The 23,746-nt window shown below is 41.8% G+C and overlaps 1 protein-coding gene across 2 annotated transcripts; it reads right to left on the bottom strand.

Moving 5' to 3' along the window:
* Positions 1–907: 907 nt before the first annotated feature.
* Positions 908–22,519, bottom strand: UBASH3A (ubiquitin associated and SH3 domain containing A). 2 transcript variants are annotated; one of them, XM_079974640.1, is made up of 14 exons: positions 22,081–22,517; positions 18,942–18,995; positions 16,910–17,096; positions 16,154–16,352; positions 15,529–15,698; positions 12,870–13,078; positions 11,872–11,977; positions 10,715–10,823; positions 9,788–9,910; positions 8,571–8,663; positions 7,052–7,196; positions 3,801–3,907; positions 3,054–3,160; positions 908–1,271 (listed from the first exon to the last, which is right to left on the bottom strand). In XM_079974640.1, the coding sequence occupies exons 1-14, from the start codon at positions 22,191–22,193 to the stop codon at positions 1,134–1,136; spliced, it is 1,860 nt and encodes a 619-aa protein (XP_079830766.1). In that variant the 5' UTR covers positions 22,194–22,517; the 3' UTR covers positions 908–1,133. The 2 variants fall into 2 exon arrangements, 1 of the variants encoding a protein (XP_079830766.1); XR_013838506.1 differs by having other exon boundaries at positions 1,132–1,271; positions 3,790–3,907; positions 22,081–22,519.
* Between the last annotated feature and the right edge of the window lie 1,227 nt (positions 22,520–23,746).

Genomic DNA, 23,746 nt, shown 5'->3' with positions numbered 1-23,746 from the left:
GGATAGCCTGCCTCCAAAGGATCTGGTTATCCCCTTAAAGGGATCCAGGAAGAGGTGCTTTTGTCTGGATACCCAAGACAGGGGGCTGATGGGCCATAGCACCCCCAAAATGGGGACCTTGGAGGGGTTGCCTTGATTTAATGCACATCATAGGGCAATCCTTAACCTTGGTTAAAACAACCAAATAATGAACTGGGCTGGTTGACTCAGGATACATACCCAATGCTTATGCCAAAACCTGCAGACATCTGTAATCAATAAATTTGTGGGCTATTTAAATCCCAGTTGGTTGTTTTGTGGTTATTGCAACTTTATTATGCCTCGACCCCACTGCCCACGACTCCATTGTGTCTGGACCTGCAACAGTGGATAAAATAGGTGTGTGGATCAAGGGCACTTAAGTCTTCTAAAAGCAAACAATCATATGCCAGACCCAATCCACACTATACTCTGAAGTGACTGTTAGCCAGGAGCTGTCCTGAACGCCTCCCATCTGTTGTTGTGATAGAGCAAGAAAGGGAGAGGAAGACTAGGGGAAGATGGAATTTTGTCAGCAGAAGACATGCTGTCTATAGATGGAAGTGAGAAGGTGTGTGTTTGTGTGTAGAGTGCTTCATCTTAGAATTTAAGTGAGGACAGAATCTAAAGTAGTCGTCGTCATGATTTTATCACACAAATAGCCAGCTCAGGAAATCACTTGCAGATATGGAACTGAAATATGAACTTGATATTATCAGCAATGTACAGTTTTTGCAACAGCAACAGCAATACTTTTATTCTTGCTTCATAAAAAGAACTGTGAGGCATTTAACAGTTCCCGTATCTAATTACTGGTGCAGTTATTTGATGGAAGCAAGTGTGGGAATCAGAGGAAATTCCACGCCTCTTTATTACAGTAGAAATGCAGTTAAAAGTGAAATGTGTAGATTTTATTTCTCGGTTGAAGAAAGATGGAAACAAAACCAAAAAACCATAAACACATTTCATGTAAAATGTAAAAGCCAGTTCCCAAGTTCCATTCCATTATTTTGCTGTGACCAAGAAACAGCCTGCAGAGCAAGGTTTTGAAATAACAGCGAGATTCTGTTGAATCAGAAAAATACAAATCCACAATTAGAGTGAGTGAACATTGCTTAATGATCCGGAAGGTTGTGCTTCCAACTGAATGGAGCATTTGCTCCATGGGTTAACATCTTGACTGGTGACTTCATCATTTGCCATTTCTTCTCTTCTTTAAGCTCTTCACAGAAACACATGCCCAGTGAAGGAATCTAGTAAAGCAGAAAAGATTTCAAGATGGGGGTTTTTTAGGGCAAGAAAGGAAGTTACCCCGTATAAGCCAACACCACCACGAGGTAACTGAATAGTTTTCATTATCCAAGAGTGTTAGGGGCAAGTCACTCGAGATGTTTAAAAGCAACAAATAATGGCTCACAAGGGCTTGAAGGAGTGAAGGTTATTTAAGCAGCATCAAGTGGCTCAGAGGATCTGATAATTATGCTGTGGGTCCCTCTTTCCTCACTAACAGCATTAAGGATATTGTCAGCCAAATTCTAGTAATTTTCAAGGGTAAGGGGGAAAGCATAGTTCACTTGACTGCAAATTAAAAGGATTAGGTATCAAGCGAAGGTAATGACTGACCTCTACCTGAAATCCTGTTGTTCTGTTACCCACATGTGTACACTCAACTGCTTCGATAGACGGAACTGGCACCACTACAGGTGCCATATAATACCCTGTCAGGGAACTGCCATCAGTACTGGAGGGGGAGAGCGAAAGCCATAGGGATTCCGGAGAGCGTCCAGGGATCGGGAGAAGCAGCCCATCTTCTGGGGAAGAGAATCAGCGTAGCACCAGGGGAGAAGGGGGGCAGCTGGGGGAAGTGGCGAGGCGGTCTCATGACTCCTTGCCTGGGACCAGCGGGGAGAGTAGGGGTCCTCCGTTGCCCACGCCCTCCCTGTGCAGAAGGCTTCAGCGCAGAGAGGGTAGGTGGAGACTAGGCGTAAAAGAACTTCTTTGCTGGAAGAAGTTTAAGAAACGCGCACTCATGGATTCTGCCAGCGATTGAGTCAGCCACGGGTGAGTGGTTGTCCGGACAGAAAAGGTTCACTTTGGCAACCCAGCCAGGTGTTTGCACCCAGCCGGGGAGATAGGCACCTGCTTATGCACGAGCAACCCCTAGAACCATTACATACCCATTCCACATTTGTAAGAACTTTAGTGTTGCAGCACCTGCCCTTTGGAACTTCCTGCCTATTGACATCAAACAGACACCTTCACTCTGCTCTTTTCGGTGCCTGCTAAAAACATTCTTCTTTAGACAAGCCCACACAGATGCATAGAAAGCTGAGGTAATTTTAATCTGTTTTAATACTTGTATGTTTTAAGGTATGGTTATTAATTCCCCCCTCCCATTTTATTGTTTTATCTTTTTGTAAACCCCTTTGAGATTTTCTTTTGCTTCCATAATCAAGTGGTGTCTAAATTTCATGAAATAAATAAATAAAATAAATAAATATTGCTAGGCGAGCAACCAGTCTGATTTGGCACAAGGCAGCTTCTTCTGTTTCTAAGAGTGAACATTTTGCGAACGTTGTGAATGCAGAGCAGAAAGGCAGGAAACTGCTTTGTACAGAATCAGACCACTGGTTCTTCTAACCCAGTACTATTGACTTTCACTGGCAATGATTCTCCAGGATCTTGGGGTGGGGTGGGTTTCTCTGCCACTGAGATATGGTCCTTATGGCAAGAAAAGTCTTAATCTCTGATGATTATGCACATACATAACAGGGGCAAACAAGCCTGAACAACCAAGTTATTTAAAGCCAATGTAGTTGGAATGTTGGGAAATGACCTGGGAGCCTGGGGTTCAGATCCCCACTTGACCTTGAAGCTCACGGGGTGAGCTTGGACAAGTCCCTGCCTCTCAACCTAACCTGCTTCACAGGGTTGTTGTAGGGATTAAACGAGGGAAGGGAAAACCACAAATGTCACCTTGAGCTCCTTGGATAAAAAGGTGGGATATAAATGCAATAGATAAGCGAGAGCCTTACCTTTCGAATGAACTGGGGAAAGTCACCGCTCTTTCTGGCAGGAAGACCCAGTAATGGTCGAGTGAGGGAATCTAGAGATGAGCCATGGCCAACAACCAGGATGGTGCCTATTGTTAGAAAGGGATCTCCTTAGAATAGTTTATTAAAGTAGTGCGGGGGGGGGGACTTCAGTGCTGCAGGAGGACAAATGCAGCCTTCCACATTTCCTTATCTAGCCTTTTGGGCTCTCCGCAAGCCACCCATCTCACTTGCACTACTTTGCATCTCTTTGTGTGCTTTTGCCAGGCTGGAATGTGCCCTTGCGTTCAAGCAATGGCCCTTGCTTGCCTGGATGAAGACTAAAGAGGGGTGTATGAGGAGTGTGTGTAGAAACTAGCCTACAGTGGAAAGGTAAAATTTATATTCATTGCTCTGCTCATTTTTGCCTCTGGCCCCTCCCACCATTGTTATGTGGCTCCTGGAAGGTTGCTGAGAAAGGAATGTGGCGTTCAGTCTGAGATGATGATGATGATTTTATACACACACACACACACACACACACACACACACACACACCCTGCTCATCTGGCTGGGTTTTCCCACCCCTGAAGGAGTACTAGTGGTGCTTGGGAACCTTCAGGCCTGCATATGTTCTAGCCTGCCTATATTTTGGCTGCCACAAAGGCATTTTTTAAATAGCAAACTTGTGCTTGTGATTCTGTCCTTGAAGATTCAAAGCAATGAAATCAAGAGTTACCATAGAGTTACCTTCGATTGCACAGGAGCCGACAATGTGTTTTATACTTGCAGAGCATCTGTTCACATAGTCCTCATAGCTTTCGGATACCATCAGAGAAGAAAGAGGAAAATGACACCTGTTAACGAAATCCACTTGGTTAACATTCGTTGGCTCAAAGGAAATGTTAGGCTTGGAATATTTGAGTGCCATTCCAGGCTCCATCACTTAACCTGCCTGATGGTTTTAGGAAATTGTTCATTTATAGCATGAGTGGGGAACCGTATTTCACCAGTGGGCCAGATCCTTATCTTCCCCAACCCTATATGGGACAACTTTGACAGGTAGGCAGAACCACACACCTGATGTCATCATGATGTCAGGTGAATGATACCTGCCAAAAGTCAAAGGAGGTTGCTGTAGCTACTAAGCTGACTGGCAGTAACAGCAACCTTCTTTAAGCAGCACTTTCATCACCTTTGAAAGAGACTTGATGTAGCTGATCAGAAGTTATAAAGGGAAGCCCCTTTATAATCAAGGGGTAGAATCTATAGAACATGTCCTTCTGTTTTGCAGTTGATTTGATGGAAGATAAAACCCCCAAAGGTATTGCTGTTAGTGCCTAAATTTCTATCAGTAGTGGTGAGAACAAGAGAAAACCCAGCATCTGAAACAGCATCTTCAGGGACTAGCTTGAAATTATTGTAGCTTTATATAATAGTTTTTATGTTACCCCTTTGAATCTGTTTTTCTCTGAGATTCCTGTGTTTTGGTCTATTGGTGGTAATAAATAGGTTGATTTGATAAGGGGAACAAACAACAAAGAAAAGTATTTTTCCAGCAAGCCTTCCTTGCTGGCCCTTGCAACCTTATGGGATTTGATGAGCAAAACATGCTGCCCTGAGGTCACTGAAGTATAGAAGTTGTTTGGATTTGTACCCCCTGCCCCCCAAAAAACCCTCTATAAGATTTATTTATTTTATTATTTTGTTTTATTAATTAATTTTCTATCCTTCCAAGGTGCCCAGAGTTGGAAAATCACATTGTTGTAAAACTACTTTTGATAAAAGGGGAGGGGGGATGATTTTGCTAACAACTCCCTTTAAAGCTGAGGATGTTGTTCTGTGCTGAGTCATACAACAAACAGATAAGAGTTGTTTTCCCACCCCCTCCCAGAGCACACATATGGTCAGCCCAAGTCATTTTTTTTATCAGCTGAACAATTTCCACAGTTGAATCATTCACCGCAGCCTTTTGCCAAATGGACTCCAAGAGGAAGCTATGAGGCTACAATCGATCCTGTGCTCGTTATTGTTTCCTGTTCTGTTTGAGGTTTTGCAAACTGCACTGAACCACAGAACTCCATTGCCACAGAGGGTTAAGAAAGAGAAGACTAAGCACGGTTGATGAAAGTGCAAGAATAACTACTTTTTACAAAGTGTGCAAACTTTTTGTACCTATAATATATGGTATTATTGTTCAGAAATGTGATTAAATGTAGAATCCAAGCTGCTTTGCTTCTAAAGTATCTCCACCAACACCCATCATTGCACTAGCAGCGACTGCTCTTGATTCTTCCCAAACACTTGCTTGTTATGTATTTCTTTTTAAAATGTGTTACCTTTACTTTGATATATTCTGCAGCTAGCCTAGATCAAAGGTAGTTTGGGGGGAGGGGTCTGATCTGGATCCCCGAGCCATTTTTTCTTGCCTCTCTGAAGACTTTACCAATTTTAGCAGCAGTGGCAAAATGAAAATAATAGAAAGTACACATAGTGCTAGAATAAGTGAGGCCCAGTGCTTGGATGGGAATGAAAATCACCCCCTCCTTGGTCTTCAGTTTGATCATTCAATGAATGGAAGGGGGAATGAAGCAGCTGGGAGGTGGGGGACACAGTGTGCCTGTGTCTACGTGTCTGCCTCAGAGTACATACATGAGAGAGTATTGGCTGCGTAAGAGATAACATGGCCCTTGGGCAAATAAAGCTTAGTTATAGATAATATGACAACATTATACACGATAACGGAAGTACTATCAACCTCACTGATTTAAGAGATCTCAGTTTTCTCCTGCCCCTCTCCCCCCAAACCCTAGTTGCAATGGAGACAAAACTACACTTCCCTTCTGCTGTCTAGCTCATTAAAAGAGGCATTGGTTTATTGCACTGGAAGAGCTTATTTCTACGCTCTTGTCTGCATACTGTAACAGAGCATAGAGTTGGCCTTAGGTGCCCAAGCCCAAGAAGATCCTGTCTCCTTGATTCAATGACCTCCCCTTACACCATACCACTTGCTTATTCCAGCCACTGGTGCTGCCTCTTCAGCAGAAGCTTATAGATTTTCTTACAGTTAAGGGATATACTGTAGATATTTTGCTAAATAATAAATAAGTTAAATAAATAAGGGCATCACTTAGACATATAGGACTTAAGAACAGCCCTGCTGGATCAGACCAATGATCTAATTCATCTAAAATTCTTTTTCAAACAGTTGCCATCTAGATGCATTCGGAAAGTACATAAGCAAGGCATAAAGGCAACTTTAATGTTTATCAGCCAACAATTGGCTTTCCGTTGGGCAGAAGCAAGTAATGGGTTTTCTTCTCTTGCTCCAGTTCTAAGGCCAACAACACAAATGTGGGCCCTCGGCTTCTAGCACTAGCACAGCCTTGCTCTAGCAAGGAACACAAGCAAAGGAATTATTCCACGCTTGCAGAGATAAGTGAAGCATCCATTTCCAGGTCTGCCTTTCACAGGATGTTGTAGTAGCCACTAAACCACAATGACAACAGGAACAAATAGAATTGGGCTGAATTTCTTAGAAGTTGGCTTGTGGTACTCCCATCTAATTCCCAACTGTAGTATTAAATGATTAATACTACATCTGACAATGAATAGAGACTATCCTACCTGAGTGAATAAGAACGCACTTGCTACATTCTGTTAATTCTGATGACCATAAAGAGAAGTGTTTGGTTCAGCACTGGCTAGTCACTCACATCATAACATTTAGGCACCATTCTGGAAACATGCTCATGGTTTGTCTCACTCCAGATGAACCATGAGCTGTAACCAAGGTTTGTTCTTGGTTTCCCACTTGTGATTTGGCTGGTGGAGGTTCAGGCAGAACGCTAAGCCAAACCATGGCTTAGCCATGAGCAGCTTGGCAGCAGCAGGACAGGGGGGAGTAGTACAGTGAAACCTGTACATTTACCCATTTGCGCTAAGCCATGGTTTGGCTTAGTATTATATGCTAACTGGATTTCTGTAACTGTAGCACTTACTTGTATGTGGTATCTATACTGTAATTGGCCTCTGTCAATTCTCTCTGTGTCATAAAAGAGGGAACAACTGTGCTTATCTCCCATTTAGTCCATTCAAAGAGTCCAGGTTCTATACAAATCTTGGCTTTTTGTTCCAGTTGAAGCCCTGCAAAAATCAAAGCCGATATTATAACAAAGAAAATCATATAGGACCTGTTTAAGACCAAATTTTGCATTCAATAAACATTTCAAAAAAAATTATGAAAAGTCTTATGTGGTGTGATCTGGAATAAGTAATGTCCCGGAGGTTAATTATTTTGTCTGTCTGTTTCTCTCCCTGAGAAAAACAGCTCTATTCTCCCTCTAGAGCAGTAAAAATGTCACAGTAAAAAATTAAGGCTGCATGCACACCCAAAGAATCCTGAAAAATGTAGTTTCCCCCAGTACATAATTCCCAGCACCCTTAACAAACAACAGTTCCCAGGATTTGTTGGGGAAAATATTTATTTTATTTATTTCATAAAATTTATATACCACTTGCTTGTAGAAAAAAACCTCATAATGTGCTTTATATGTATGGTAAGGTTACCAGATTTTTTTTCAAAGAATCCAGGGACAGTTTTTTAATAAAAGAGGAAAAAAGTTATTTTTTAAAAAATTAAGAAGTAATATCTTCTCTTCTGTAGTCTCCTCTGTTGCGCGGCCTTAATCTGGGCACTGGCCTGCTCACTTGGAGCGCTAGCCACCATGGAGTAGGCTCGGGTCAGGCCTGGGCTCGGCCACGTGTAGAACTGGCCCTGAGAAAGTGCTCTCCTACCTCTCCTCCTCAGCAGCGGCAAGGTCTGGGCTCCCCTCTTTTTTCTCCTTCCTCTTTCTCTCTCTTCCTTCTCCTTCTCCTCTCCTCCTTCTCCCTGTGTCAGCTCTGGGGTTTTCCTGGCCCTGGAGCGCCGCTGGGTGGTTGGCCGGGTGGCCGGGCGCTCTCATTCCTGGCTCAATTTGGGTTATGGGGGGGTCAGCGGTTCCCCCAGTTGACGCGCAGGGCGTCCCAGGTTCCCCCTTGGCAGTGGCGGCAGCGGCAGTCTCAGCAGCCCAGAGCCAGCCTGGTAGCGCAGTTGGCTTTGGGTGGCTTCAGGAGCTGCTCACTGCCATGGCGCCCGCCATTTTGCCTCACCAGAAATCCCCATATGATGTGTCTTGTGCCATTGAACCAATCACACAACATTCATTCCCTACTAATAAATCTACAACACTTAAAATATAAATCCGGCAACATTCTGGGGACGGATTTTGTCTGGGGACAGATATTTGTAAATCTGGGGACTGTCCCCGGAAAACAGGGACGTCTGGTAACCATAATGTATGGTATGCATACATCCTAACAGAACAACCAAATCAACTGCCTGAACTGGCTTTCTAACTTTGCCTAGTGGTAGAACTGGCCCTGAGAAAATGCTTCCACTTAGAAATAATTGAGATGCCAGCACACCATTTCAGCCTTGATTAGTTCCATACATCCCTTCTGTCAGAAAGGGTCACTTACCTTCTAATACATACTGAGAAGTTTGGATACAGCGTAGCGCTGGGGAAGAGTAGACACAGCTAACTACCACTTCCTTCTCAAGCAGGGCTTCTCCTGGGAATGAAGAAGCACCAAAAAATCCTTCACAAAAAGAAAATATGGGTGCAAAGTATGTTCATATGGATTGTGGGTGGGGGCTTTCATTCCTATATGTATTGTTTTGTGTTCTAATATACAATTGAAATGGATGGACTCACAAGGGATACTTTCTGAATTAAGAAGCAATGAAGAATACTAGAGTCTTTGTGGAAATTGGGTCAAAATTTATTATTCTCGTTAAACAATTCTGTAAAGGGTGCCATTGTATTGCCTGAAATATATTCACACCTATTTCTGTTTAACACTGAGCTACTGTTTGTCTTTCTACTAGTGTCACCCCACATTATAGCCCTTGTGAGCTGCTATGTTGTTGCTCTTCCAAAATTAAGCTGAAAGTAAAATTAAATGGAAGTTACATAACCCACACAAGCGCTTCATAGAGTGCTATATTATCCAGTAATTCATTGCTGCCCTTACCATTATTACATAGAATGAGGTGGTCATTCTCAGCCTTAAAAGCTGGTCAGCAGCCCCAGGCCATTCCTCCTGAGCCCCCCAGCCATTTCCCTCAGTTGGAGGAGAAAGCTGTGTGTACCACGCCAGGTCCTGTGCTTGCTTTAGCTAGCTTGAAGCCTTCAGTTACAGTGGAGAACACTTTCCCATCACCAGTGCTGAACTTAGGTTTGGAATTGGGGTGGGCATCTTGTCCTTTCCCTCAATATATTTTTCGCCATCCCTGAGTAACGCCCTTCTCAGTGACCAAGATCTTCTACCTGTTCGGCAAAGGCACCCAGATACATCCGGCAGTGTTGCCAAGAAGTTGCTTGTTTAAGTTTTGACCAAAGTTTGGTTCATGCAGGCTTCTGGTTAAATGAAAGTAATGCTACTTTCTGGTGAGAAACTTTGCTGTCATTAAAGAGGATGAGATCATGGATTGAGGACACCTGTGTTATCCAGTATGAACTGGACTTAAACGCTGTTATGGTGGACAAGCTCATTGTGGCTGGATACCTTCATGGTGAGATAGCACGTCCACCTTACAGTTCTGGAAAGCTACTGCCAGCATGGTCTCTGACTGACTATGGAAAATCTGAACCACAAGCCCTTCTTTCTGTTGTCCCAACTTCTGTTTAGCTTACCTATTAGTCTAGACTGGAAAATACCACAACATGATAAAGGAGGATCATATTCAAAATTCTTGATGCTATCTTTTCGATTTGGCAGACTGGTGGGGTAATTGAGGTCAGCTCGATGATATTTTCCTGGAACAAATTCAGAATGCTTTTACAACTAATGCCAGAACATCCACAGCAAATCTAATTTTATTTCTCTTAGGTTTGCTTTTAATCCATTATGGCCTAGCTGTCCTTAGAATGCCACTACTACTACAATCTCAATTCCCCACCCATCCAATAGAGTCATAGAATTGTAGAGTTGGATGAGACCTCAAGCGCCATCTAGGTTAACCCCCTGCAATGCAGGAATCTCAACTGAAGCATCCATGACAGGTGACCACTCTACCTCTGCTTAAAAACCTCCAATGGAGGAGAGTCCACAACCTTCTGAGGGAGTCAATTCCATTGTTGAAAAGCCCTCACTGTTGGAAAATGTTCCCGATGTTTAGTTAGAATCTCCTTTCTTGTAACTTGAATCCATTGGTTCAAGTCCTACCCTCCAGAGCAGGAGAAAACAAGCTTCCTCCATCTTCCATGTGGCAGCACTTTAGATATGTGAAGATGGCTATCTGATATCGCCTCAGGCTAAAATACCCAGCTCCTTCAACTGTTCCTCATAAGGCTTGATTTCCAGACCCTATCAGCCTACGTTTACTGATTTTAGAGTCTGATGCATAAGTTGCACAGCCCCTGAAAATGCTGCTTTATTAATTCATGATTAACCCATTTCAGACTCAAGGCAACTTGGGAACTCACAGAGAGATCATCTCCATTCTCAACAGGGTTTCTAGGGAGCAGATGGGCTAATCATTTTTGTTTGTTCATTACTGTTAATATGATACATTGCTTTAGGTCAAATCTGCTGTATCAGATCCCCAACCTTCTACTTACCATCTGCATCAAAACACTGCTGGAGCCAAGACTTCCCAAACACTTGATCTACCCTTTCTCCGTGGCGAATAATCAAGAGGCCTCTTGGGACTGTGCTTTTCCCAGGGAGCTGGAAGAAATTGCATTACAACTCTGCTCATTAAAATGACAGAAACTTTTAGATAACCAGAAGTTTAAATGAGCAGAAGTATTATTCGCACCATGCTGCACTGGCATGGCCTCTACAAAATGGCACCTCTATAAGCTGTAAGTGTATCAACCAGTGACACTGACACTCTTGTCACTAGGACAAATGGTGCAAGTTCAGATCGTGGTAAGAATCTAGGAATTTCCGTGTTAAATCAAAACACAGTCTGGCTTATATAGTGTAGCAGGATTGGGGAATCTGTGGGCCTCTAGTTGCTGGGGAATACAACTCTCATCATTCCTGGCCATTGGCCATGCTGGTTTTGCTTGATGGTAGTTGGAGTCCAACAACATCTGGGGGGAACCACATTTTGTCCCCAGCAGAATTTAACCAGCTGCTTCTAAGAGGCTCACAAATAGGGTGAGATGCATGCTGCCTCTGAACATGGATGTTCACATTTAGCTATCATGGCTAGTGGTTGTAACATAGCTACATATGCTGGATAGTTGAGATTCTCACAATGCCGATTCTTCTCCATTCTGAATTTAGGGTTGCTTTTATGATAAATCCATCAAAAGACGACATAGTCTAGGGGTACAAAACAGTCTATTAAAGCAACATGCTTTCGCACGCCGACTACAATAACTGTTTGCCTTGTGGAGATCTGAATATAATGCATAAGAGAGCCCTGAGGCAGGGATAGGAAGCCTGCGACACTCCAGATGTTGAACTACAGCTCCCATCACCCCTGACCATCAGCCATGCTGTCTGGGGTGATGGGAATTGAGGTCCAACAGCACCCATAGGGCCACAGGTTCCCTATCTCTTCCCCAAGGTTTTGAAAACTGGTTCACTTTTGAAAACAGAAATCCTTCTGCCTAGGCAGGTTTCTTAATGTTACACTTCATGTGATGGTGAAACCCCAAAACTGTATAAAATGTTACTTGCGCAAACCTATTTTGTAAGCAGCTTTTCTTACACTAGCATTTATGCACACTCCATGGGATGAAGACATTCAAAAGCCAGTTACCTGAAGAGGAAGTGTTTTGCCTGCATTTCTTGGCAAAGGATTTGGGTTTTTCAGTTTATTGCAAGACTCATTTTTATTCTTAGAATGCAGAGTGAACATATATTCTCTGTAAAAGAAAGTTGGATGCCAATGACTGAGAGGGATAATAAAATAGTGGAGAAATCTAGGCTCATGCTTCTTTTTGAAACCAAACATAAAGTCCACACTATGTGACATTAAGACCACCTCCAGGCTGACCAAACCCACTGATCTCTGCAAAGAAGGTGGAGCCCACAATAGTTCTCTAAATGACAATATGGTAGATTGTAAAAACAGATAATCTATGAAAATAGCCAATGTATATTTCCAGGGATATTTGCTATATTGTGCTCCCAATTTTCTTACATGGTAAAGAGGGCAGCCTCTTAAAGTGCCACTTTCCTTGTGATTTATAGAGATGTATGGTGGTTGTGTGACATATGTTTATTTACAAATATTCTAGCTGAGTGTGGGAGAAAAACAAGCCATTAGAAGGACCTTGTTAGAAAGACTGTGTTAGTGTCTAGGTCTGAGAAAGATAATGCTAGCCTCTAGAGTGCTTAGTAAGACAAGGTTAGTCTTCCAAACATCTTGAAAGAATGCTAGCTTCTAAGGCACCTTGAAAGATGATACTTGATAATTTCTAGAGCACTTAGAAAGACAATGTATGACATAGGATATGAAATAAACCCTACCCAATGGTCTAAACTGTGGTCTAAATCACCATTTAAATCCATCTCAGCCAAATGAAGAGAACTACTCAGTCTGAAACTTATCTATATATGGTACCTAACACTATTGAAGCTGGCACACTACATTACTGTCTATTATACAGTGATCAGTCTGCACAGGGTTGATTTAATAACTAAAAGTGAAGGGTAATACAACTCAACTCTTATACAATTGGAGAATGATATGGAATAGTTTGCACATAGAAAAATCTGAAGCCATAAAAAAATCTGAAGCTCAGTAATACTAACCTGTGTTTGACCCAGGTATCTGACTCATTGGCTTTTTCTGTGTAATTTTCAGGAACAAATCCCCGGCACCCAGTTCTGTGGGAGATGCCAATCACCCAGCCTTCACAAACTTCTGTTTGCTTTGTCCGGTCAACATAAACCAGATCCCCAACATTCAGCATCAGTTCATCAATGTTCTGAGGCTTATACTGGAACAGGGCCCTCAAAAGCTAAGAGAATTTGATTATTATTTTTTAAAGAGGAGAACAATAATGTGAGAGACGTTTTGTCAGATCCAGGAAAAGCAGAGACATTGCTGACATCTGCTTCAACTTTATTTGAGACATTGAATCAGTTTATATTTGCAAGAGGAGAAACCTTAGGGCTCAATGAAAGAGAAGCTCACATGCCTTACTGTTCATGGTATAACTGCAATTATCTGATTATGTTAGCATGATATGTCATGGAAAACAGCTGCTTATCACAAAATAGGTTAAAAGCCTTTTTCAGCTGAGCAACTCACCAAGAAGGATGAAACCGCTGCACTAGCTGGTGGGTCACTGTTGTTTCCCGGACCGGAGAGGGCTGAGGTAGTTGGTGCAGTGCAAATGCACTGACAGAACCAATCTAGTTCCTCTGTCAGGGCATTTGCACTGTACTGACCTCTCTGACACCTGACCCCTTTCCAATGACCCATTTGCCAGGAAGCTAACATAGAGGTTCTACCCCACTCAGCAACCTTCTTCTGCCTTTCATATATTCTTCTCTGTATATTCACTCAATGCACAGTAAAAATAGATCTTTTTTTGGTATAAGCCTAAAGTGCAGCTTTAATTCAGAAAAACGGGTGGGAGTAAAAAAAACAACTAGGGATGGGTGAATATGTCATTTTTTTATTTATCTCAGTTTCACACTTTTCCAATATTAAGTTCAATTCCCCACATTTCAATATCAATTAGTATTTTTTTAAAAAAAGTACTCATGAAAATTCACCAGCAATTTAGTGCAATATTCTCCTAGAATACACAGATTTGCACACATTTGCTTAATAAATCAGTTTTAAAAGCAATTTCCCCTAATACAATGTTGTTTTTTGCATGTTACCTTCACTAATATACACATTTACACACACACACACACACACACACACATGCATTTTGTACACTTTACTTGGCTGGAGAACTGCACTGCAAAATTCAGAAAAGTGCAAATTTGTGTTGTGGTTCACACATTGTGTGCAAATTCCCTTAAATGTGAACTGAACTGAAATTTTCACCTACCCCTAGTGCTATATCTACCAGTGGTCTGAGAAATCCTGGCATAAACATTGTTAGCAAAACCAGGGAAATTTTGGAATCCGAGGCCTCTCTTTTGTGCAAGGGATCTGGGTCTCTCCAAGAAAATTCCTGGCATGCAAAATGACTTTTCAGAGTAGAATACCACATAGCCAGACTAAAAGAAAGGATACATTTCCTTTTCGTGAATGAAAATAAAGTGATGCATTGCCAAAAGCTTATCACGAAGGTGAGCACTCTATATCTAACCAACTATACACCCACAGAAAGTTTTTTTCCAATTTCAAAGAGTAAGGTATCTAGTATGGGTGTTAATTTATTCAGAGAGTCTTCTCACATTTCTGAGTTGAACCACACTTTTAACTTGGGGGCTCTTTAAGCTTCCAGGTGGCTTCAGCTATCCAAAAGTACACATGAAAATCAAAACTAGGGAAATGTCCAGAGCTTGAGAGGGGAGGAGATGGGTGGTAGAGGTGACAGATAGTTCATTTTGATGGACAGGTCTAGCTTTTAAACACAGTGAATTATTTCCCCCAGACATTCAAATCACAGCAATGTGGAAGAGGGAATTAAACACTGTGTTTCATGTGGATTTATGCAAGTAAATAGAGATATCTCCCTCCAAATCCTAGGGTTTGTGTCAGAAGCCCATCCCCCACCAACAAGCCTTATTTATTTATTTACTTAATTTATATACCACCCTTTGTCCAAGGACCACAGGGCAGCTTATAGTATAAAAACTCAAAATACTTAACGTAATAATAAACAAAACATTTCCTTCCTCTTGGAATAACAGAGTCCTTCCTGAGGGATTGCACTTTACCCAACCTAGTCTTTCCTGGGGATCTATGCCCCTTTCTCATCTCTACATCCTATTATTCCTTTAGTACCCACCCTGAAAGAGTAAAGCCTGCACTTGCAGGAGGACAACTGCAGCTATTAATCTGAAATTCAGCAAGTGTCATCTTCTCAGATGGGGCAACATTGCTGGCAAATTCCATCCACTACTAACAGAAAATAAAAAAGTTATACACTTTTCTATTGTTAAAAAATTTAAACTTTAGAGGTGCTTTGAATCAAACCCCTGAACATATCTGCCTACAATTAACCCACTCAAAAAGGGTTGCTGTGCCTGCAAATTTCACCCACTTCTGTGATTGGGGGATGGGGAGTAGAGCCATTTTCAGATACCCCATAATATTGAATTGGGGGTCATAGTAGGACTTTGTTTTTAACAGATCTAATTTGATTCCAAATAATGAATTGAACTGGAAAGACACAGAGAGGATCCAAAACAGATCAAGCTACTTTCCAAAACTACAGATACAGATATAAGGAAAACCTTGTGGTCAGTGCACATCCTCAGTATCTTGTAGTGTACACACCTGATAATGTACAAAGCGCATATCTCTGGAATACAGAACTGCTGTCCACTGGCAGCTTTGCTTAGAATTGACTGATTTCGCCAGTTGTTCCAAAGTCTTTTGATGGTGAGGGTAAAATTTGTTGGCCAATGTAAGATGGAGCTGCTTTGTTGAAGGTTTTACACAGCAATCTACAACAACAACAACAACAATTGTCAAATAGTATTGAAGGATGAAATTAGTTTTCATTCTATTATTCCCAGAATTGTATTCTATAATTTTTTTTACTATGCTGAAAAAAGTCATTAAAAAAAAATGCATTATAGCTCCAATTTATGGTGCAATCCTATGGGTGTCTACCCACTGAATTCAATGGGATTTACTTCCAGGTAAGTTGTTAGAATTGCAGCCTTAGTACACACAAGCAGTTACACACCTGCAGGCTCCAGTGCACTCACAAAGCTACACACAAGAAGGGGGTTCCTGATGCTGCTTGATGTCAGAAAAAAGATGACTTATACAATATGCAAGCTCATGCAGAACTTTTCGTGAAACTGAAATGGAGAGGGCAGCTTCTCTGCTTATGTGTGCCAACACGAAACAGGGAAAATCTCAACAGTGACAACGAGTTTGTCAAAGTAGTTACCTGCTAAGACGATAGCCTCTGAAGCAAAAGCTGCAGCAAATGACTTGAGGACATTTGCAGGGCCGTCGCTAACGAAGAAGCCAATGTAAGTGCTGGATGAGTGTAGTGATAAGGAAATGATTGCCGGGAAGTAACCAGAAAACCTGTCGCCTGCTCTTTTCAAGGCTTCGTACAAGCCATCAACTTTTTGATCTTCACACTGAAATAAAACCCACCAGTTACAGGCTTTCAATGGACCCCCTTGCCACAGGCACCATTTACAAGTGAGATCTGCAACAAAACTCTGCAGTGAAGTGTTTCAGCCAGCCATTTCCTCTTCCAAAATACTCCATTATGGTCACCCACCCACCTGCTTTCCCACACGCTCTCAAAATGTTCAGTTGACCTTTAAGGGTCACTGAGTATGCTAATTCCATATTAGCCAGTTTTAGCCCCCTCCCTTTAGAGTCCCCCACCCAAAGGGTTTTTTCTTTTTCTTTTGGCACTTCTGTAAATTTTGGAGCTTCCCCAGGTTGTCTGATACCTTCCTCTTGTAAATCGGTGGTATTTTTTGGCTAAGCAAGCAACAACACTCATTCCTGAACACTGGAAATAGATGGAATGGCACACTTAAGATGATGAGAACAAGGCACACAATGAAGTAAAATGGATGGAATAAAAAATGGCAAGCACTGCAAATAGGTACTGGGGCTGACCCTTGGCTTAAATCGAGAGACTTCAGTCATTGTCATCACAATAAATACTTTGTTCACTCACCGTAAAGAATTCAGAAAGTGTGATGTGCGGGAAAACTTCATGGGCTTTGTTTTTCCCACATTGGTTTTTGCTTTCTTTCCAAAATTCCATCAGTGTGTCATTCAAAGCACCCGTTGGGCACAAATAGAGGGCATATTCCTGAGGGATTGGGTCTTCCAGTGAGGGATCATTGCAGTGAGAATGCAGCCTACAATGTAGAGATGAAGTTATAAACTTATGATGGTCTTCTGCAAGAGCTGGTTCACACTTTATGTACATAGGCTGCATGGTGGTACAAAGTAATCTCACCAGAAACTGGCACAGATGCCTCCACCATGTCTCTGGCAGTAATTGCAGGGGTACTGCCTTGGGGCTTCTGCTGCCTGAGGCAGCTGCTTCACCTCTCCTCGTGTATGTGCCGGACCTGATGCAGGGCATTTTTAACATACAGGTCGCACTCACACTATGGCTCCCCACCCCCAAATCCTGGAAACCATAATTTTTTAATATTGCTGAGAACTGTAGCTCTATGAGCAGTAAACTACATCTCCAACTCCTTGAAAGATCCCATCAACGGTGTCTCCGAAAAATGTTACACATCACCTGGGAAGACAGGCGAACTAATGCCAGTGTACTGGAAGAAGCGAAGATCACCAGTATCAAAGCAATGATTCTTCAACATCAACTTCGTAGGACTGGTCATGTTGTGTGGATGCCTGATTATTGTCTTCCAAAGCAACTACTCTATTCCGAACTTTAAAATGGTAAGCGTAATGCTGGTGGTCAACAAAAGAGGTTCAAAGACTCTCTCAAGGCAAATATTTAAAAATGTAGTATAAACACCAACAACTGGGAAACAGTGGCCTGCGAGTGCTCCAGTTAGAGAACAGCCTTTACCAAAGGTGTCATGTGTTTTGAAGATGTTCGAACTCAGGACGAAAGGGAGAAATGCGCTAAGAGGAAGGCACACTTGACAAACCCTCACCATGATCAACTCCCACCTGGAAACCTATGTCCCCACTGTGGAAGGATGTGTGGGTCCAGAATTGGCCTCACAGTCACTTATGGACTCACTTTTAAAACCATATTTATGGAAGACAATCTTACTCGGCTATGAGCGATTGCCAAAGAAGAAAGGAAGGATGTGATCTTAAAGTGCTGGAGAAACTCCCCACCAGTTTCTTTTTTCAGCAGACATGGTGAAGACTAGTTGGGCTCAGGGTGTGGTAAACATTTCATTGCAGGATGGAGTGGTGTCTGCCATCCTAAAAGAGGTTGTACTGCTGGCTGGAACTGATTGAGGCTGGTGGGGCAGAGCACCATTTGTCCTAACAGGCCAGCCACCATAGTCATTCACTGCCTGGTTGCAGAGGACTGGTGGGAGGCACCAGCTGGGGAATCCCCAAGGGAAGAAGGCTCAGGGCCAGGGGATTAAGGTCCACAAATGACAACATTTTGGAGGTCCCAGGTCTCAAGGTGGTTAGATTGGTCTCAACTAGGGCCAGGGCCTTTTCAGTACTGGCCCCGACTTGGTGGAATGCTCTGTCTCAAGAGACTAGGGTCCTGTGGGACTTGACATCTTTCCACAGGGCCTGCAAGACAGAGCTGTTCCGCCTTGCCTTTGGTTTGGACTCAGTCTGACCCTTATGTTTCCCTCCCCTTATGATTTTGATCTATGGGCTACTTTTAAAATGAGGCTGCATTTTAAATTGCATTTTAACCTGTATTTTAAATTGTTTTCCCCCCTATTATGTTTTTACTGTAATTTTACTGGTGTTAGCCGCCCTGAGCCCGGCTGTGGCTGGGGAGGGCGGGGTATAAATAAAATTTACTATTATTATCATTATTATTATTAGCAAATCTAACATGCTGCCATACTGAATTTTCTCATTCCATTGCTGAAATATATATTTGAGTATGCTGCGATTTTGTAGCATCATTTCCTACAAAGTCAGATACAGTGTTATGGGGAAACACACCCCCCCCCCCCGCAAAAGAGGGAGCAATACCTTCTAATTCATGTCATTGAGAAGTACAACTTTTGCACACTCACCACTTTGCGGCATCTTCTGCTGACTTTTGCCCAGTAGCTGCCAAAGCTTTTAGCCTGAGGAAAGTACAATGAACCCACTATGTGAAAACAAAGCCACAATCACACTTGAACAGTATGCTGCACTTCTGGTATTTGGCTGTGGGAAAGTTTTCTGAACATAATGACTTACTACATCGGCTAAATTTAGATTCTGAAACCAAGAATATGGCTGCCTATCTTGCGTTTTAACAAGTTGTTAGATTTTCCACTTTCCAAACACCAGGACTTTCACCTGAATAAAGAAATTGTAGTTGATTGGGCATAATGGGTTTTGATTCATTAACTGATCAGTTTTGCTATCCCAACCCTGCCAGACACAAAGAACCATGAGATTCAGCAAACCCCCAAACAGACATGATGAGCAAAAATGGGATAACAGCAGCAGAAAGGTGTGCTTTTGTAGGCCTCCAGATTTTGTAGGACTCTGACTCCCATCTGCCCCAGCCAGTATGGGTAATGGTCAAGCAAAATTGAGTTGTAGTCCAACAACATCTTGGGAGCCACATATTCCCCATCCCTAGTCACAGAGAAGCTTACAATGGATAAATACGGCTTTTGCTGAGACAGAGAAGTTGTGTGCATGTGGCCTTGGCAGCTGGACTGACAGGAGGTTGAGAACGGCCTCGTGAATTGATAATAGAGATGGATGAGAAATCCAATTCATTCATGTTTTAATAAGAGATGAGCTAATTTGCACTTTTCGAACCAATACAGAATCTGAAACACAGGTATCTCTCAAAATTCATAGTTCCCAGAATTTTACAATTAAGTTCTCCAGCTAAATAATATGTACTAAAATGCATACAATAGGGAGGAATGTGCAAAAACAAACCAACCAACCCACATACATTAGTGAAAAATAACAAAAATGCTTTCTGTTCGGAAAAATGGCTTGCAAACATGTATATATTAATCAAAACTATATACAAACATGTGTTTATTAGAAAACCACCGTAAAATGCTAAAGAGTATTCATTAGGATTTTTTTTTGGCAAATAATAATTGCAGATTGCAGCAGAAATGTGGAGAACTGAATATAAGATTGGAAAAATGAGAAACTTAGAAAATCGAAATTGACACGTTCATTCACCCCTAGTCGATAATACTTTCATTTTCCCAAATTTGTCAGTGACTCAACTATCATTATGAAGAAAGAAGCACCCATTGTTTTGGTTAAAAGAGGCAGACATGACAGGGAAAGGGGAGTGCCTCTTCTCAGGTACAATCTCCATCTCCTGTGCTGTTGTGGTTTACTTTGGTAAGCAATGAAGTTAAAAATAGTTCAGGTTTAAAAATCTATTTCCTGTTTAACTGGGGAAACTTTTAAATCTATGTGAAGATTTTTGAATCCACTAAATGTTGCAGCCTTATATGCTTAAACGTTACACCCACTCTTTTGGGTCTCATCCTCTTTCCTCTCTTCATGATTTTGTTCCTGTGACTTTAAAAGCAGCCTGACATGAAGACATTAAACTGGTGAAGCTTTCTCCATCACTTTACCTCCCTGAAATATTTAACCTGATTAATTTCTGCGTGCCAGATGACCATTACAGACACCATACCAGGATCACTGAAAAGTGGCAAGCCTGCAAAATATTTCCATGTTGAATGTTGTGTATGCAAAACACTGCTTGTAAAAACACTGCTCATGTTTTACAACCCCATTCATATGAGAAATAAGCACAGCAACCCAAGTACTAGAGACACAAAGTTTCAAAAGAGATCAGAAGAAAATCCTGAGTGTGTAACTTCAGAATGTGTGTAACTTCTTTTCCTGCTCCCTTTTCTCACGTCTTTCAAATCACAAGCCATTGTTTTAAACTGTAAGCCATCTTGAGTGCTTTGGCAGAAAGACAGCATATAAATATAGGCAGTACAACAGGAAAGAATAAAAGCAAGCAAATGGGGCATTCAGTCTGAGCTACTCTGACACACAGATCTCATTTGGGAACCAGAATTCGGAAACATATTGCCTGGCTGCTGTTATCAAAATAAAAAAAAAGTGAATTGCATGGTATACTCCCCTAAACATTTCTATCCTCTCTCAAGTGAGCAACATGGACTTACAGTGGTACTTAGGGTTACGAACTTAATTCGCTCTGGAGGTCCGTTCTTAACCTGAAACCATTCTTAACCTGAGGTACCACTTTAGCTAATGGGGCCTCCTGCTGCTGCCGCGCCACCGGCGCACGATTTCCGTTCTCATCCTGGGGCAAAGTTTGTAACCCGAGGTACTACTTCTGAATTAGTGGAGTTTGTAACCTGAAGCATTTGTAACCCGAAGTGTTTGTAACCCGAGGTACCACTGTGTGTGCATCACATGCCCGCCATAGTCCTTTGCAAGGTGCTCTGTGCTTTCTGCTGTTCCATCCATCTCAGCGTTCCAGTGTCACCGCAAAAATAGTTACTGCTCCAGCTTGTGAAGAAGCTATCTCCAGCTAGGCCTCCCTCAAAATGCCACCACGAGATGTGACTAAGCACCATGAGTTAGATTAGGGAGCTCATTGCAAGGCACTAGGGAAGGCCTATCTTTTTAAAACATTGTGCTGAGAGCTTAGCTGCAGGTGGCACATAAATTATAAATGTTTGAGTTATTACTATTAGCATTATTATTACGCACCCTGGGAGCTGAGATTCTCCACAGGAGTCATTGATTTCATAGTGCACTTATTATTATTAGTAGTAATTGTAGTATACAGCCCTATACCCACAGGTCTCAGGGCAATTCACAACATAAAATCACAATATAAAAACAAAAACAAAAACATCCCCCAACTACTCTGGGGTTTCAGGCTCCCTTACAGCTGTTGCCATGGCAAATGTGGAACAATATGCAGGGGCAACGTACTGGTCAATACAGTACATCATGACTTTATAGTAAAACTATGTCAAATAATCTCCTTCAACAGGTTTGGCTGAAGAAAATCTAAGCATACCCATAAGTCTCTTGTGATACCCAACCCAAGAGCCGAGCTTGCTGTAATACAGAAGGGGATGTTCCGTGATGTTAATGGCTCCACACAGCCTTTTAGCTTACAGATTAAACTTTGCAAACAGATCAGAGAGGGCTTTATGGCAATGTAACTCCAGAGGTACTCACGCTGTGTGTACAGGGAACTCAGCGGCCAAAAGAGGCTCCAGTAAGGACTGGGTCGTCCTGTTTTTGTACTTGTTCAATATCTTGGCGTAGAGCGGTGTCTCGGCCTCTGCCATCTCTTCTCTTTCTCTTTGGGGAATGCATGTAAGACAAACACATAGAGAAAAAGTGGGGAGGCAGAGTCTGTGAAGATAAAAATCAAAACCTCAAAACCTCCTCCGATCTTTTTGACACAAGCTGATATCCTGTTTTTGCAGCATGTTGTGGCTCTTACAATTACTACTGTAAGTAGGCTGGAAGGGAAAAACTGAATACAACACACAGGACAGGTCCCATGTGAGCTGCAAATGTCTATATACTGCAGTGCTATATGTAATTCTGTGACATATATAAACAAACTATATCAACATTTCTTGGGTCATAATTTATTTTTACTCCAAAGGAATACTGAGTCAACATTAATGGTATTCTAGTGCTGGATGTTTGTTTGGAGGCCTAATGAAATATTAATTGCTTGTTTTATTTAAATGGGTGGTATTCCAATACTTTTTATTTAGAATAGACCTATTGAAATTAATTACTAAGTTATATGGGTCTACTATGAGTTAAATTTAGTTGAATACCTACCCAAATTTGTACCCCACTTTTCTCAAAGGTGGAAACAAAGCAGTCTTAGCAACAACCAAATTAAACAATAAAAACACAAAGCAATTAACCAAAGATAAGCAAAGCACACTTCAAAACCACATTTTTTTTAAAAAAAGTGATTCTCCAAGCCATAGAGCAAGAAAACAAATAAAGAAAAACAAATAATAAGAGATTTATTAGGCCCAAAGCCTTCTATGCTAAGCCAGATGCATATAGGTTGTCCTTTGGGACAGGATGGGGAGGCACATTCTACAGAGCTTGTGCCACAAAAGAGAACCAAAAGATGCCTACCCAAATAATAATAATAATAATAATAATAATAATAATAATAATAATAATAATAATTTATTATTTATACCCCACCCATCTGGCTGGGCCTCCCCAGCCACTCTGGGCGGCTTCCATAAAAACCAAAAATACAGTAAAATATCACACGCCTTTCATTTAGGAGGGTCAAATGGAGCACAGTCTCAGATATGTAGTGGACCATGCAAGAGGTTACATATGGGGGAAATGGTTCTTAAGGCACTTAGAGCCACAAGATTTAGGGGTTGAAAGGTACAAATCAGGCCAATTTCTTGAACTGAACTAGGAAACAGACGGGCAGTCAGCATAGACCATACAAAATCATAATAATATGCTCTGTACTGCACACCTAGTGCCGGCTAACAACATGACAGCAGCATTTTGCACCAGTTAAAGTTTCCAAAGCATTTTCAAGAGCACCTGTGTGTTACCATAACTCAGCTATTGAGAAAAAACAAAATAAAAAAATTCCTTCCAGTAGCACCTTAAAGACCAACTAAGTTAGTTCTTGGTATGAGCTTTCGTGTGCATGCACACTTCTTCACACCTGAAGAAGTGCACACGAAAGCTCATACCAAGAACTAACTTAGTTGGTCTTTAAGGTGCTACTGGAAGGAATTTTTTTATTTTGTTTTGACTATGGCAGACCAACACGGCTACCTATCTGTAACTTCAGCTATTGAGGTTATTAAGGCAGAGATGGCCACAACCATCT

This window comes from Podarcis cretensis, assembly GCF_951804945.1.
Source record: "Podarcis cretensis genome assembly, chromosome: 4".
Lineage (NCBI taxonomy): Eukaryota > Metazoa > Chordata > Lepidosauria > Squamata > Lacertidae > Podarcis > Podarcis cretensis.
The sequence above is the reverse complement of the archived record's forward strand: the minus strand, read 5'-3'. Positions and strand labels throughout refer to the sequence as shown.

Excerpts from the sequence above, each read along its gene's own strand:
- UBASH3A (XM_079974640.1), bottom strand. The coding sequence starts at position 22,193 with ATGGCAGAGGCCGAGACACCGCTCTACGCCAAGATATTGAACAAGTAC. Across the intron at positions 11,978-12,869 it reads GATACCTGGGTCAAACACAG|AGAATATATGTTCACTCTGC; the intron begins GTTAGTATTACT and ends TTTCTTTTACAG. Across the intron at positions 9,911-10,714 it reads GCAGTGTTTTGATGCAGATG|GAAAATATCATCGAGCTGAC; the intron begins GTAAGTAGAAGG and ends AATTTGTTCCAG.